The sequence below is a fragment of the Nansenia antarctica genome (assembly GCF_963989245.1).
Source record: "Nansenia antarctica genome assembly, chromosome: 15".
Classification (NCBI taxonomy): domain Eukaryota; kingdom Metazoa; phylum Chordata; class Actinopteri; order Argentiniformes; family Microstomatidae; genus Nansenia; species Nansenia antarctica.
Genome location: NC_137685.1, coordinates 6,814,653 through 6,828,648, shown reverse-complemented (window position 1 = coordinate 6,828,648; position 13,996 = coordinate 6,814,653). Strand labels below are relative to the sequence as shown.

The following is a 13,996-nucleotide window of genomic DNA, read 5'->3' as shown; positions in this document are numbered from 1 at the left end:
AGGGAAGTAGGGGCTAGGGAGTAGGGGCTAGGGAGTAGGGGCTAGGGAGTAGGGGGTCTAGGGAGTTAGGGTCAGGTGTTGGTTTAGCGGTTAGGGTCAGGTGTTGGTTTAGGGGTTAGGGTTAGGGGTTAGGGGTTGGGGTTAGGGTCAGGGGTTGGGGTTAGGGTTGGGGTTAGGGTCAGGTGTTGGTTTAGCGGTTAGGGTCAGGTGTTGGTTTAGGGTTGAGGTTAGTGTGATACAGTGGAGGCTGGTGACTTCCAGAATTGAGGAGGCCAATTTTTTTCAAAGAATGTAAAAAAAATGCAGTAATTTGATATGGAAGAATATTAAATTGACTTGTAATAAAACGAAATCGACTACATTAAAAATAAAACTGTTCAATAAATCCTAAATGTTGTCTACCTATTCGATGTATAAAGAATCAGAATCTCGCCGACTTCCGAGGTCATGTTAAGCAAATTTGGGCAATATTGGGTTTTAGCCATGGAACAATTCAGATTTATGAACAAAACGGAAATAAAATTAATATAAAAAACATTAAAATATGTTTTTTGTTAAATAAATAAATATAATTATTGCTTTTTTAAATCTCTCTCTCTTCTCTCAAATTATTGGGGAGGCCAGGCCTCCTCCACCTCTATGGAGGAGCCTCCACTGGTGTGATAAGCATCAGTTCAGAGTAGTTACCGGGGGAGGCGGGGCGGCAGGGGGAGGTTAGCGGGGAGGCTTCACTTCCTCATCCAGACAGAGGCTCCATCTCATTACCCTCAGCCAGGCTCCCCTGAGGCGGGGCGGGGAGATCACCTTTCTCTGTTATACTGTTCCTCCAGGATTCACAGACAGATTCATCTCAGTCCAGTCCTCTAACATGGCTGCTGCTGCTGTGTCTGCCTGGTTCTGGGACGAGAGGTTCTGGCTGCCCCGGAACCTGACCTGGGCGGACCTCCAGAGGGGCCGGGGGGAGACCTCTGAGGGGTCCGGAGGGGGGTCTCCTAAAGCCGGACACCTCCTCTCCGCCCTGCCGCTGGCCCTGGGGATCTTCGCTGTCAGACTTCTGTTTGAGAGGTAGGTAAATAAAAAACCAAAAACTCTTATAATCATGTCCTCTTATCAATCTTTCTTTCTCCAGGAAACACAAAACAAAGTTGGACGCGTCTTGACGACCGGGATTGTGTGTTTAGTTACCAGACACCCGAGGCTGTTTAAACGGCTGTTAACGATACGATCTAACTAAACTAAAGCCAGTTCGTGACGTTAGAATGAGAAGGTTCTATCTCCGTTTAGAATGAGAAGGTTCTATCTCCGTTTAGAATGAGAAGGTTCTATCTCCGTTTAGAATGATAAGGTTATATCTCCGTTTAGAATGATAAGGTTCTATCTCCGTTTAGAATGATAAGGTTCTATCTCCGTTTAGAATGAGAAGGTTCTATCTCCGTTTAGAATGAGAAGGTTCTATCTCCGTTTAGGGCAGTTCAGAGATATTGAGCGTCAAAGTTTTTACATTCCATTATGTTTTGTGAGATGGAACCTTTGTATTTTATTAATTACTAACTCAAAAATGTCAACATTTTAAAAAATAACACCACACAGGCATTAATAAACACCTAATGGATCAGATTATGTAAAAAACTCAATTTTGACAAAAATAGAGATAGAACCTTATAATTCTAACGTCACGAAGTTAGTCTCTCTGGCTACTCTCCACTTTTCTCCTCAAATACAAAAGACAGACAGGTCGCTGCTTTAGCTCATTGATGATGATGATGATGATGATGAAGTATTGTTATGAAGTAGCGGATAAGGCAAGTTTATCCCAGTTGTTTTTGCATTCATCAACAGTTGTTTTGCTGTTGCTTTGCTTTCATCACAGTTGTTTTGTTTTTGCGTCGCAGCGCAGACTCAGGTTCATTTGCCTGTTATGGAAATCTCTGTTGAGTTCCCTGTGGATGATGATTATCTAACTGTTACATGTCAAGAAATCAGTTGAAACCCGCTATTACACACCGTTATTACACTCTGTTATTACGCTGCATGTTGCTGCTTCCAGCCGTAAGCACCTCCAGGAAACCCAGTCTAGCCTAACCCTAACAGACTAGAGGCACTTAACTCTCTTTATCTCCTGGCTACAGGGAGTAGGGTCTAGGGAGTAGGGTCTAGGGAGTAGGGTCTAGGGAGTAGGGGCTAGGGAGTAGGGGCTAGGGAGTAGGGTCTAGGGAGTAGGGGCTAGGGAGTAGGGGCTAGGGAGTAGGGGGTAGGGAGTAGGGGGTAGGGAGTAGGGGGTATAGGGAGTAGGGGCTAGGGAGTAGGGGGTAGGGAGTAGGGGGTAGGGAGTAGGGGGTAGGGAGTAGGGGCTAGGGAGTAGGGGGTAGGGAGTAGGGGGTAGGGAGTAGGGAGTAGGGGCTAGGGAGTAGGGGGTAGGGAGTAGGGGCTAGGGAGTAGGGGGGCTAGGGAGTAGGGGCTAGGGAGTAGGGGCTAGGGAGTAGGGGGGCTAGGGAGTAGGGGCTAGGGAGTAGGGGGGCTAGGGAGTAGAGGGTCTAGGGAGTAGGGGCTAGGGAGTAGGGGGGCTAGGGAGTAGGGGGGCTAGGGAGTAGAGGCTAGGGAGTAGGGGCTAGGGAGTAGGGGCTAGGGAGTAGGGGGGAGTAGGGGGGCTAGGGAGTAGAGGCTAGGGAGTAGGGGCTAGGGAGTAGGGGCTAGGGAGTAGGGGGTAGGGAGTAGGGGCTAGGGATTAGGGGCTAGGGAGTAGGGGCTAGGGAGTAGGGGCTAGGGAGTAGGGGCTAGGGAGTAGGGGCTAGGGATTAGGGGCTAGGGAGTAGGGGCTAGGGAGTAGGGGCTAGGGAGTAGGGGGTAGGGAGTAGGGGCTAGGGAGTAGGGAGTAGGGGCTAGGGATTAGGGGCTAGGGAGTAGGGGGGATAGGGAGTAGGGGCTAGGGAGTAGGGGGGATAGGGAGTAGGGGCTAGGGAGTAGGGGCTAGGGAGTAGGGGGTAGGGAGTAGGGGCTAGGGATTAGGGGCTAGGGAGTAGGGGCTAGGGAGTAGGGGCTAGGGAGTAGGGGCTAGGGAGTAGGGGGTCTAGGGAGTAGGGGCTAGGGAGTAGGGTCTAGGGTAGTTTTGGGTGCAGAGACTTCTTCATTTATTCATCAGCAACATCACACCTCTGGTGTTGCTTTACCTGCACCTCTCTGGGGCCCGCCCTCTGGCGTCTCTCTTACACACACACACACACGCACACGCACACACACACACGCACGCACACACACACACACACACACACACACACGCACACACACACACACACACACACACACACACGCACACACACACACACACACACACACACACACACACACACACACACACACACACACACACACACACACACACACAAACTGACAGTTTAACTGTGACCAGACTCACCATGAGCAGGCTTTCCTATTGGTTGAAACATCAGGTGCTAACCCATCACATATTTACAGTAGTGTTGTTCCGATACCGATACTAGTATCGGCATAGCCACCGATACGCACAAAAATGCTGGTATCGGTATCGGCGAGTACGAACAAATAATAACTCCCGATACCACGTTGCGTTTTTCTCAGCTTGTCTGTAACCTGACACCGCCTTCCTAACACAGACATGCGCAGACATGCCCAGGCATGCTCCTCCCAGAGCAGCTGCTCTCAACCAATGGCGTGGCAGCTTTTGTTTTCACTTCACTATCGCGGAAAAACAAACACGCATGCTATAGAGGAAAACATGTCGGCGGTTTGGAGATATTTCAAGGTGGATAGTCCGGTGTGTACAACGGCTAAATGCACAATTTGCGGTCTCAATGTGTCGAGGGGTGGCACTAAAGCTGCCAGTTTCAATACTAGCAACTTAATTAAGCATTTAAAGCTAAAACATATTAAAGAGCACGACGAGTTTCTGTCATCTACTGCAGCGACAGCGAGCAAGAGAACGGATGGACCAAAACAACAAATGCTGAGTAGCGCATTCCATAAAAAGGACCAGTGGGACGCGACGAGTGAAATGGCAAGAAATATGACTGAGAAAATGTCTGAAATGATTGTGCTCTGTGACCTGCCCCTCTCCTTTGTTGACAATGTGGGATTCCGCCTTTTTATGGCTCACGCGGTACCTAAATACAAAATACCAGGTCGCAAATACATCACGGAGACGGCCGTCCCTGCCCTCAATAAGAAGGTGACTGAGCATGTTTCAGATAAGCTAGGAAAGGTGCAGGCCATCAGCTTCACTACGGATATTTGGACCAGCGACTTCTAAAATAGTATTATTCCCTCAGGTAGGCCTACATCTTATGTTAGTCTCAAATGGGCCTTATTTTGTTTGTAAATGTTTACTTGCTGTTGCACTACTTGTACGGTTTTATATCTTAAAGTTATTTTGTTTGTAAATGTTTACTTGCTGTTGCACTACTACTACGACTGTTTTATATCTTAAAGTTATTTTGTTTGTAAATGTTCACTTGCTGTTGCACTACTACTACGACTGTTTTATATCTTAAATGGATATTGCACTGATTGGCATCTGTGAGAGCCACATTTCAGGTTTTATAAGGGGTTGATTTTCTTGTCACCATACCAGGTAGATAATAAAAAAAAGTTCTATAGCATTCACTCTCTGTTGGTCTTTTTTCCTGTTTTACAAAGGTTTTGAGCAGTGCCAGACTAAGTGTTAGCAATAATTTTACATCGAGGTGAGTATGCGTTTTTTTTTTTTTTTTCTTTTTTTTTTCAAAACGCCGTGGTATCGGATCGGTACTCGGTATCGGCAAGTACTGCACGGTCAGGTATCGGTATCGGGATCAAAAAATGGTATCGGAACAACACTAATTTACAGTAAACACATATTTACATATTTCCTTTTCCAGTAGGTTAATACATGTATTTACACATTCACTGTAGGTTAATACACAAACATATTTAGAGTAAGTAAATACAAATATTTACAGTAGATTCATAAACACATTTACAGTAGGTGAATAAACACATTTACAGTAGATTAATAAACATTTACGTATTTACAGTAGTTTAATAAATATGTTTACAGTAGGTTAATACACATTTACAGTAGGTTAATAAACATATCTACAGTAGGTTAATAAACATATCTACAGTAGGTTAATAAACATATCTACAGTAGGTTAACAAACATATTTACTAGGGGTGTAACGGTTCACAAAAATGTCGATTCGGTACGTACCTCGGGTTAAGTCAGCTGTTGCGCTATGGTGGAAGACACAACACTTCTGACTGCCTAGCAGCCTGTACACCTGGTTGATTCCTGTTGCTTTTTGTTTTGCTAAATTAATTGTGTGTGCAAAGCATCCAATTTGGGGGCCCAGTCCAGCTTCACTCATTACATTGACAATAGCCTATTTCTAGCATTATCTGTTGTGACTGGAATTGTGCTTCCTGGCCACTCCAACTTCCATTCTGACGCTTCCTCCTTCAGTACCTCTGCCAGATGTGTGCAAGTGTGCTGTTCATAAATGGGGCGAGTTTGCAGGACGTGGCTTTGCATGTTCCAGTGGCAGTCAGGTGTGATGTAGTAACTCTCGGTGGCCCTAGATGTCCACCCATCGGTCGTTAGAGTGATAGCAGATGCCTTGGATAGGTCGTGGACAACTGTAGTTTGTACTTTCTTATAAAGGGCTGGTATAACTTCTACCAGCTGAGGTTCTAATCCTGTTCATGGGTTAGCGTTAACCTGAGCGTTGTTAAGACCACCAACAATGCTGTCAGGGGATTAGAATGATCCGCCGTGAAGTCCTTTGTTTGGTCAGTTTGACCTTTGACCTTTGCCTGTAGGCTCCTCAGCTGTGCCACGATAGCAAGGTCAGGAGGATAGTCTCTCTGTGTTCTATTTGTTTATTTAACTCTCAGGGCTCTCAAGTTTCACGCATTGGGCGTGAGACAAGGTGTGGCGTGTGAGTGTGTGAACGGGTTGAAATGCGTGTGTCTCACGCCCAATGCGTGAGACTTGAGAGCCCTGAACTCTTCTTGTAAACTTTGACTCAGTGTGCCTCATGTTGACGCTAGGCTAACAGCTACAGACAGACACGCCCCCACAAGCTACAGACAGACACACCCCCTACAGACAGACATGCCCCCTACAGACAGACACGCCCCCTACTACTACTCTGTAGTCATATGACTCTCTGTTCTAAATCCAAAATAATGTGAATGTACTGTGTGTGTGTGTGTGTGTGTGTGTGTGTTCTGGTTCTGACAGGTTTTTGGCCGTCCCGTGCGCCCGCAGGCTCCGCCTCCACAATGAGGTCAACAGACGGGTCCTGCCCAACGCCGTCCTGGAGAAGGTGTTCTCCTCCATCACCAAGGTAACACACACACACATACACACACACACACACACACACACACACACACACACACACACACACACACACACACACACTGTAGCCACCATTCCACCATGCTATGAAAACAGTTATAGTCCGGTTGGATAATTAACGCACTCCACAATGTCCTTGTAAGTAAAAAATTCAAACAGTTTATTGTCCATACATCCAAAGTAATCCAAATATCCAAACGAAAAGACAGGTAACAAAACTGACGGTAAGGTGTGAGATTAAAGAACAGCGTGAGTGTGATCTAAGGCAGGGTTCGACATTAACGGTTGCCCGATTGTAGACTAGAGGTGTTCTGCCAGGAAGAATGGGTAAAAATTCCCCAAACAAGAATGTAAAGACTCTTATCTGGCTACAGGAAGCGTTTGCAAGCTGTTATAGTTGCCTGAGGAGGAGTTACAGATGACAGGGTTCCCATACTTTTGCACAAGGCCTTTTTCCTTGTTTTATTATTTTGAAACTGTAAAAAAAAAAAAAATATATATATATAATCTTGAAAAATAAATTAATAATAATAATAATAAATAAAAAAATAATATTTCTTTAAAATGTGATGAAATGTGTCATGTCCTTAACTTTGTACCATTTAGAGGTTAGGTTTGCTTCTTTTTCTGTGTGCTATGGTAGTGATGTGTTGTGATGGTGATGTGTGTTATGGTGGTGATGTGTGTGTTGTGATGATGATTCGTGTTGTGGTGATGATGTGTGTTGTGGTGATGTGTGTGTGGTGATGATGTGTGTTGTGGTGATGTGTGTGTGGTGATGATGTGTGTTGTGGTGATGATGTGTGTTGTGGTGATGTGTGTGTGGTGATGATGTGTGTTGTGGTGATGATGTGTGTTGTGGTGATGATGTGTGTTGTGATGATGATGTGTGTGTTGTGGTGATGATGTGTGTTGTGGTGATGATGTGTGTTGTGGTGATGATGTGTGTTGTGGTGATGATGTGTGTTGTGGTGATGATGTGTGTGTGTGTGTGTGCGTGTGTATGTTATGGTAGTGATGTGTTGTGGTGATGATGTGTGTTGTGGTGATGATGTGTGTGGTGGTGATGATGTGTGTTGTGGTGGTGATGTGTGTTGTGGTGATGATGTGTGTTGTGGTGATGATGTGTGTGGTGGTGATGATGTGTGTTGTGGTGATGATGTGTGTGTGTGTGTGTGTGCGTGTGTATGTTATGGTAGTGATGTGTTGTGGTGATGATGTGTGTTGTGGTGATGATGCGTGTTGTGGTGATGATGTGTGTTGTGGTAGTGATGTGTGTGTGTTGTGGTGAAGATGTGTGTTGTGGTGATGATGTGTGTGTGTGTGTGTGTTTCCAGGGGCCGGACCCCCGGAGGCTGCAGGCTCTGTCCAAGCAGCTGGACTGGGAGGTCCGGGCTCTGCAGCGCTGGTTCCGGCGGAGGAGGAACCAGGACAAACCCGGAACGCTCACCAAGTTCTGCGAGAGCATGTACGTGATCATGTGACGAGTTTACCTGTAACTTCTGACCTTTGTGTGTGTGTGTGTGTTGGTGTGTGTGTGCGTGCTTGTGTGCGCACACAGTGATTTTTTTTATTTTTATTTTTCCACACCGTGAGTGTGGATATGTGCAGAACACTCACACACGTTGCTTAACTTTGGCCCTCAGACCCTGGAGATCCTGTGACCTGTGACCCCTGACCTGTGTGTCTGTATGTCTGTGTGTCCAGGTGGAGGTTTACCTTCTATTTGTGCATATTCACCTACGGGATCCGCTTCCTGTGGCAGGTGAGCAGACAGGGATACCGCTGGAATGAGATGCTTTTTATTGAGTCTGCAGTTTGTCTGTGTGTGCGTGTGTGTGTGTGTGTGTGTGTGTGTGTGTGTGTGTGAGTATGAGTGAGTGTGAGCATGCATGTGTAGAGCTTAATGATGTGATAATAGAAATGTTCACTAGACTAATAGTTGGTGTGTATGTGTGTGTGTGTGTGTGTGTGTGTTCTCCAGTCGCCGTGGATGTGGGACACACGCCAGTGTTGGTACAACTACCCCTTCCAGGTGAGATTACTACTTCTACCAGGTGAAACTACTACCCTATGTGTCCTGTCTCACACCTGCTCTGTGTCCTGTCTCACACCTGTTCTCTGTCCTGTCTCACACCTGTTCTCTGTCCCGTCCCCTCCAGGTCCTGACCCCCGGGCTGTATCAGTACTACGTGACAGAGCTGGCCTTCTACTGGGCCCTGATGTTCTCCCAGTTCACAGACATCAAGAGGAAGGTGCTTCAACTGTTTCAGTTTCTGTGGAATGTGGTTTAGTTGTGGGAGGAATACTCACTCTCACTTCATATCTGAATATCTCTCTCTCTTATCATATCTGCCTGTCCTGTCACGCCTGTAGTCATGTCGTTATTTCATGGAATGAGGAAAGGTTTGAGGGTTCCCGCTGGTTGACCTGCAGTAGTACTGTGTACTACCAGCAGCTGCTGGTGTTTTTACATATTTCTGAAAGGACTGATTGTAAGCTTTCAAAAGTTGGAAAAAGGTTGAAGAAGATACAGTATGTGTATTTGAATGTTGGTACAACTGGAATGGAAAGAAGCAGCATCCGCACACTCAAAACTGTGCAAAAATCAATGTTACACATTGCAAAAAAATATAAAATCACATAGATTTTTGCACAGTTTTGAGTATGCGGATGCTGGTTCTTTTCATTCCAGTTGATACTCTTCAGTTCACCTCAGCTAAGATTACGGATGAGCGGTGGTATTTTCACTATTTTAATGTTGGTACAACTCAAATCAACTAACAAGAGAAAATCCCCATTCAAAGTTTTTCTTTGTCACTTCACTTTTCACAGGTAATGGGTGGGAACAATAGCTGGTTAACTCCACCCCCCACTCCCCCAGGACAACCAAAAGATTCATTCAAAGATCTTTTCTTGCCATGAGACTGAGAGTAACATTCTTATGGCTGTCTAAATGAGGCCCCTCCCCCCCTGTCTAAATGAGGCCCCTCTCCCTCATGTCTAAGTGAGTACCCTCCCTCTCATGTCTAAATGAAGCCCTCCTCTTCCTGCTTCCTGTTTTGACTGCAGGACTTCCTGATCATGTTCGTCCACCACCTTGCGACCGTGAGTCTGATCAGCTTCTCCTACGTCAACAACATGCTGCGCGTGGGCAGCCTGGTCATGTGTCTCCACGACGCCTCCGACTTCCTGCTGGAGGTGAGGGGACCCGTCCCAACACTCTAGAAACGCATCCTCCCTTCAGGGTGGGAGGAAACAGGGCGTGGTCCCAGGGAGGAGGAAACAGGGCAGCTGTAGCCTAGAGGTTAGAGAGGCCGGCTAGCAATCGCAAGGTCACTGGTTCGATCCCTGCCTCAGGAGGGAGCTGCATGTGAGCTGGTGACTGGAGGGTTGCTGGCATCATGTCTAAGGTCCCTACCACTGCCATTGTGCCCTTGAGCAAGGCACTTAACCCCTAATTGCTCCAGGGGGGCTGACTATGGCTGACCCTGTGCCTAGAGCAAAAAAATACATTTTGTTGTACTCTGTGCAATGACAAAAAGGTTGAATCTAATCGAATCTAACTGACCGTTCACCCCAGTGTAGCGTTAACTCATAGGGCTTTCACAACGGCAAAGAACCGTTGGAACCGGCCGGCACGTTCAGAACGAAACTCAATTGGTTCGGAGCCTGAAAAGTTGGTTCGCAGCGGGAACCAGAAAATAGTGGTTCTCAAGCGCGAACCAAAACTAGCGTCAGTGGGTGTGTCATATTCTAGGCTGCAGAGACCAGCAAGAAGGAAGTAGAGAAAATGTAATCTAATCTAAATCTAATCATTAGTGCTAAAAAAAAATATCTAAAGTTTCATTATTCTCTCTATCTTCCTCACATGCTCAGCAAACACTCACACACACGCACACGCGCGCGGACATGTGCGAACGTGAATTTCGTAAGCCATTTCTATTCCAGTAACGGAGCAGCTGATTAGTAAGACAACGCGTGTAGAAAGTGTCTTTTGTTTTGTTTCATAGAAAATGTTGTTTATGTCAGATACTGTAGTGGAAGATATTATCCTCATTTCCAGTGAAGTAGCTGCCATCTAGTTGTGACATTTTTGTTTATCCTGCCCCTTCATCACCCAGCGTTGATGAGGCGGATGGTTCTGGTTACACTGGTATGAACGTGGGCTCGTTCGCCAGACAGCACCAACGTTCGGAGGTTCCCGAACGCAAACCGGAACGGGGTTAAGGCTAGGGTCAGGGTTAAATTTAGGGTCAGGTTTAGGGTCAGTTAGGGTCAAGATTAGGGCTAGGGTTAGGGCTGGGTATGATACCACTGACCAATGTTCTTTCTCTGTTGTCTTTTGACAGGCAGCCAAGCTGGCCAACTATGCCAAGTACCAGCGCCTGTGTGACTTCCTGTTTGTGCTGTTCAGTGTGGTCTTCTTCATCACACGCCTCCTCATCTTCCCTCTATGGTTAGTCTCAGCGTCTGGTCGGCCATCTTGTCCTGGTTAGTCTCAGTTTAGATTAGATTAGATCAGGGTTAGGGTGTGAGGCACGCCTCCCCACGGGGGCGCCAGAGAGCTTCAAGGGACCAGTTAATAAGTGTGTGTGTGTGTGTGTGTGTGTGTGTGTGTGTGTGTGTGTGTGTGTTGCAGGATCCTGAACAGCACCCTGTTTGAGAGCTGGGACATCATTGGTCCTTACTCGTCCTGGTGGCTCTTCAACTTCCTCCTGCTGGTGCTGCAGGTGTTACATCTAATCTGGTCCTACCTGATCGGCCGCATCGCCATCAAGGCCCTGTTGAGGGGGAAGGTGGGTGTCTCTGCCCGTCCGCCCGCTGACCCCACCCATGTCAATGACACACACTAACGTCAGGTCTACCATTGGCCAGACTAACGGAGGTCTACCACCTAGTCCTTATCGGGGCTTAAAGTTGCATTCATGACATGTCCGGAGTTCAGAGTTATTTGCATGTAGCTTCCTGTTGGTCTGATACTCGTCTTTTTACAACAAGTTTCTGCGGTTCTAAGATGCCCTGGTGAGACTTTAGTCCTGGTGAGACTTTAGCCCTGGTGAGACCTTAGCCCTGGTGAGACCTTAGCCCTGGTGAGACCTTAGCCCTGGTGAGACCTTAGCAGTGAACATGGTTTCACGTTGTCAGGGACGATAGGATAACAGACAGAAAAGGTTGTCATTCTACCAGGGAGGCTGGTGGAGGTAGAAATCGGAGCCTGGTGGATCAGTGGAATGAAGAATGGTGTTTGATTCTATTCCTGATTCCATTCCAAACACTACAATGAGCTCCGTCCTCCAATTCCTACCTCCACCAGCCTCCCCTGGGCTACTCTTTGTCCTTTCTCAGCTCTCTGAATGTGTCTCCTTCCTCCTGCAGACTTGGCTTGTGGCCGATCCTCCTGTCCTCCATCTCTGTTTCGGAGTCCTCCTCCTCCACCTCTCCTCTCTTCCACCTCTGCCCTCCCTCGCTTTCTCTCTCTCTTCTGGACGGCTGTGGTCTCTGTGCTCTGGTCAGTACATCTGTCTTCTGTCAGGGCCAGGATCAGTGTTAGGGCCAGGGTCAGTGTTAGGGCCAGGGTCAGTGTTAGGGCCAGGGTCAGTGTCAAGGCTAGGGTTAGGGTCAGAGACTGAGTGGGGGTCAGGCCAGGGTCAGGAGGGTTAGGGCTAGGGCACTGGTGGTGGGGCGGGCTGGGTGTGTGGGGCGGCAGGGGGGCGGGCTGGGTGTGTGGGGCGGCGGGGGCTCCCCGGGGGGGGGGGGGTCCACCGCTGGGTGCTGGTAGACAAACTGGTTAGTAGTCGCTCTATGAGTAGAGGGCTGCAAGGGAATTTTCCTGGCTACATAGTGTACAGGTTTTTACTTTTGCCTGCTTGCGGCTCTGTCAGTTTACTATGTGAAGCGCATTGAGTTGCATCTTGTAAGAAATGCGCTATACAAATAAAATGTGATTTGATTTGATTAGGGTTTAAGTGCTTAATATAGAAAAGTGCTGCAGAATGTCCCTCATTCAGGATCTGAAATTTGCAAAATATGCCAAATATACAAAACATGCTTTTTTTCAATTCACATCCATTTCCAAACAGTTACGGTTAGGGTTTAGGATTAGGGTCAGGGTTAGGGTAAGGATGAAGGTTAGGGCTGGGGTCAGGGTCTTTCTCTTTGACCTTTCTGTTTTATACCTCATGCATTTCACTGTGACCGACCCTTCATGTGGTCACTCATTGGTCATGAATTTGAAGTATTTCTTGCTGCTTCAAATTAGTCTGGAGTTCCTCTGTGCTCCCAAGCGCCACCCTGTGGCGTGTGGAGGTATGTGCGTTTTTGTGGTCAGAGGAGAATGAATAAATTGAATATGAATAAATTCCTCTGAGGGCACAACATGAGAATATACACTAGAACCCATAGATCATCATCATTATCGTGGAATTGGAATTCCATACTCTGATTGTAGCCTAATCTGCACGTCTCTGTGTCTCTGTCTGTGTCTATGTGTCTGTCTGTCTCTGTGTGTCTGTGTGTGTGTCTCTGTCTGTCTCTGTGTGTCTCTGTCTGTCTCTATGTGTCTCTGTCTGTCTCTGTGTGTGTGTCTCTGTGTGTCTGTGTGTCTGTCTATCTCTGTGTGTGTCTCTGTCTGTCTCTGTGTGTGTGTCTCTGTGTGTCTGTGTCTGTCTCTGTGTGTCTCTGTGTGTCTGTGCATCAGGTAACGAAGGATGAGCGCAGTGATATGGAGAGCAGCTCCGAGGAGGAAACAGACACTAAAGACCCCAGGGGAGACCACACCTCCAATGGCCACTTGAACACCAAGACCCAGCAACACCAGCACCTGGTCACCCAGCAACACATGGTTACCCAGCAACAGCTGGTCACCCAGAGATGAATACTACTGTGATCTTTTTTAAATAATCCTGCCTCTTGAAGAGCTTTTACTTCCTCATCCTCCTTCCCTGGGCCTTTTAAGGCTCGTACCACTACGTGCTTTTACACAAGGGGAGGCTGGTGGAGGTAGAAATCTGAGGGCAGGATAATGTTCCTTATTTCCATTCGTTACAATGATTCTGTCCTCCGGTTTTCTACCTCCATCAGCCTCCCCTGCTAGATGATCTACCATGGTACCTTCCGGAGACTGTTTTTACAACGATAGATAAGAGACACTTAAGTGTGAAATCAAACTGATGAAATCTTTTAAGAGAAATCATTTGCGTGAATGTATTTCAAGAGGATTGAAGTTTGTTTGTTCCGAAGTCATGTATTGAACCCTGTTGGTAGACGATACTACTCCAGTTGTTGTTTTTTAAATCGGTTGTTTAGTTTCAGTGTTTGTTTGTTTTTGGTTTGTTCTTTTTTAGAACCACTACATGCTTTTACACAGGGGAGGCTGGTGGAGGGAGAAATCTGAGGGCAGGATAATGTTCCTTATTTCATTCGTTACAATGATTCTGTCCTCCAATTTTCTACCTCCATCAGCCTCCCCTGCTAGATGATCTACCATGGTACCTTCCAGAGACTGTTTTTACAACGATAGATAAGAGACACTAAGTGTGAAATCAAACTGATGAAATCTTTTAAGAGAAATCGTTTACGTAAATGTATTTCGAGAGGATGGAAGTTTGTTTGTTCCGAAGT

The 13,996-nt window shown here is 46.8% G+C and overlaps 1 protein-coding gene across 1 annotated transcript; it reads left to right on the top strand.

Annotated features, from left to right (window-relative positions):
- Positions 1-868: 868 nt before the first annotated feature.
- Positions 869-13,250, top strand: cers5 (ceramide synthase 5; the record flags this gene model as incomplete). The annotated part of the gene is made up of 10 exons (XM_080545722.1): positions 869-1,065; positions 6,254-6,359; positions 7,711-7,841; positions 8,081-8,138; positions 8,358-8,408; positions 8,536-8,628; positions 9,446-9,574; positions 10,726-10,832; positions 11,016-11,172; positions 13,074-13,250. The coding sequence occupies 10 exons, from the start codon at positions 869-871 to the stop codon at positions 13,248-13,250; spliced, it is 1,206 nt and encodes a 401-aa protein (XP_080401848.1).
- Between the last annotated feature and the right edge of the window lie 746 nt (positions 13,251-13,996).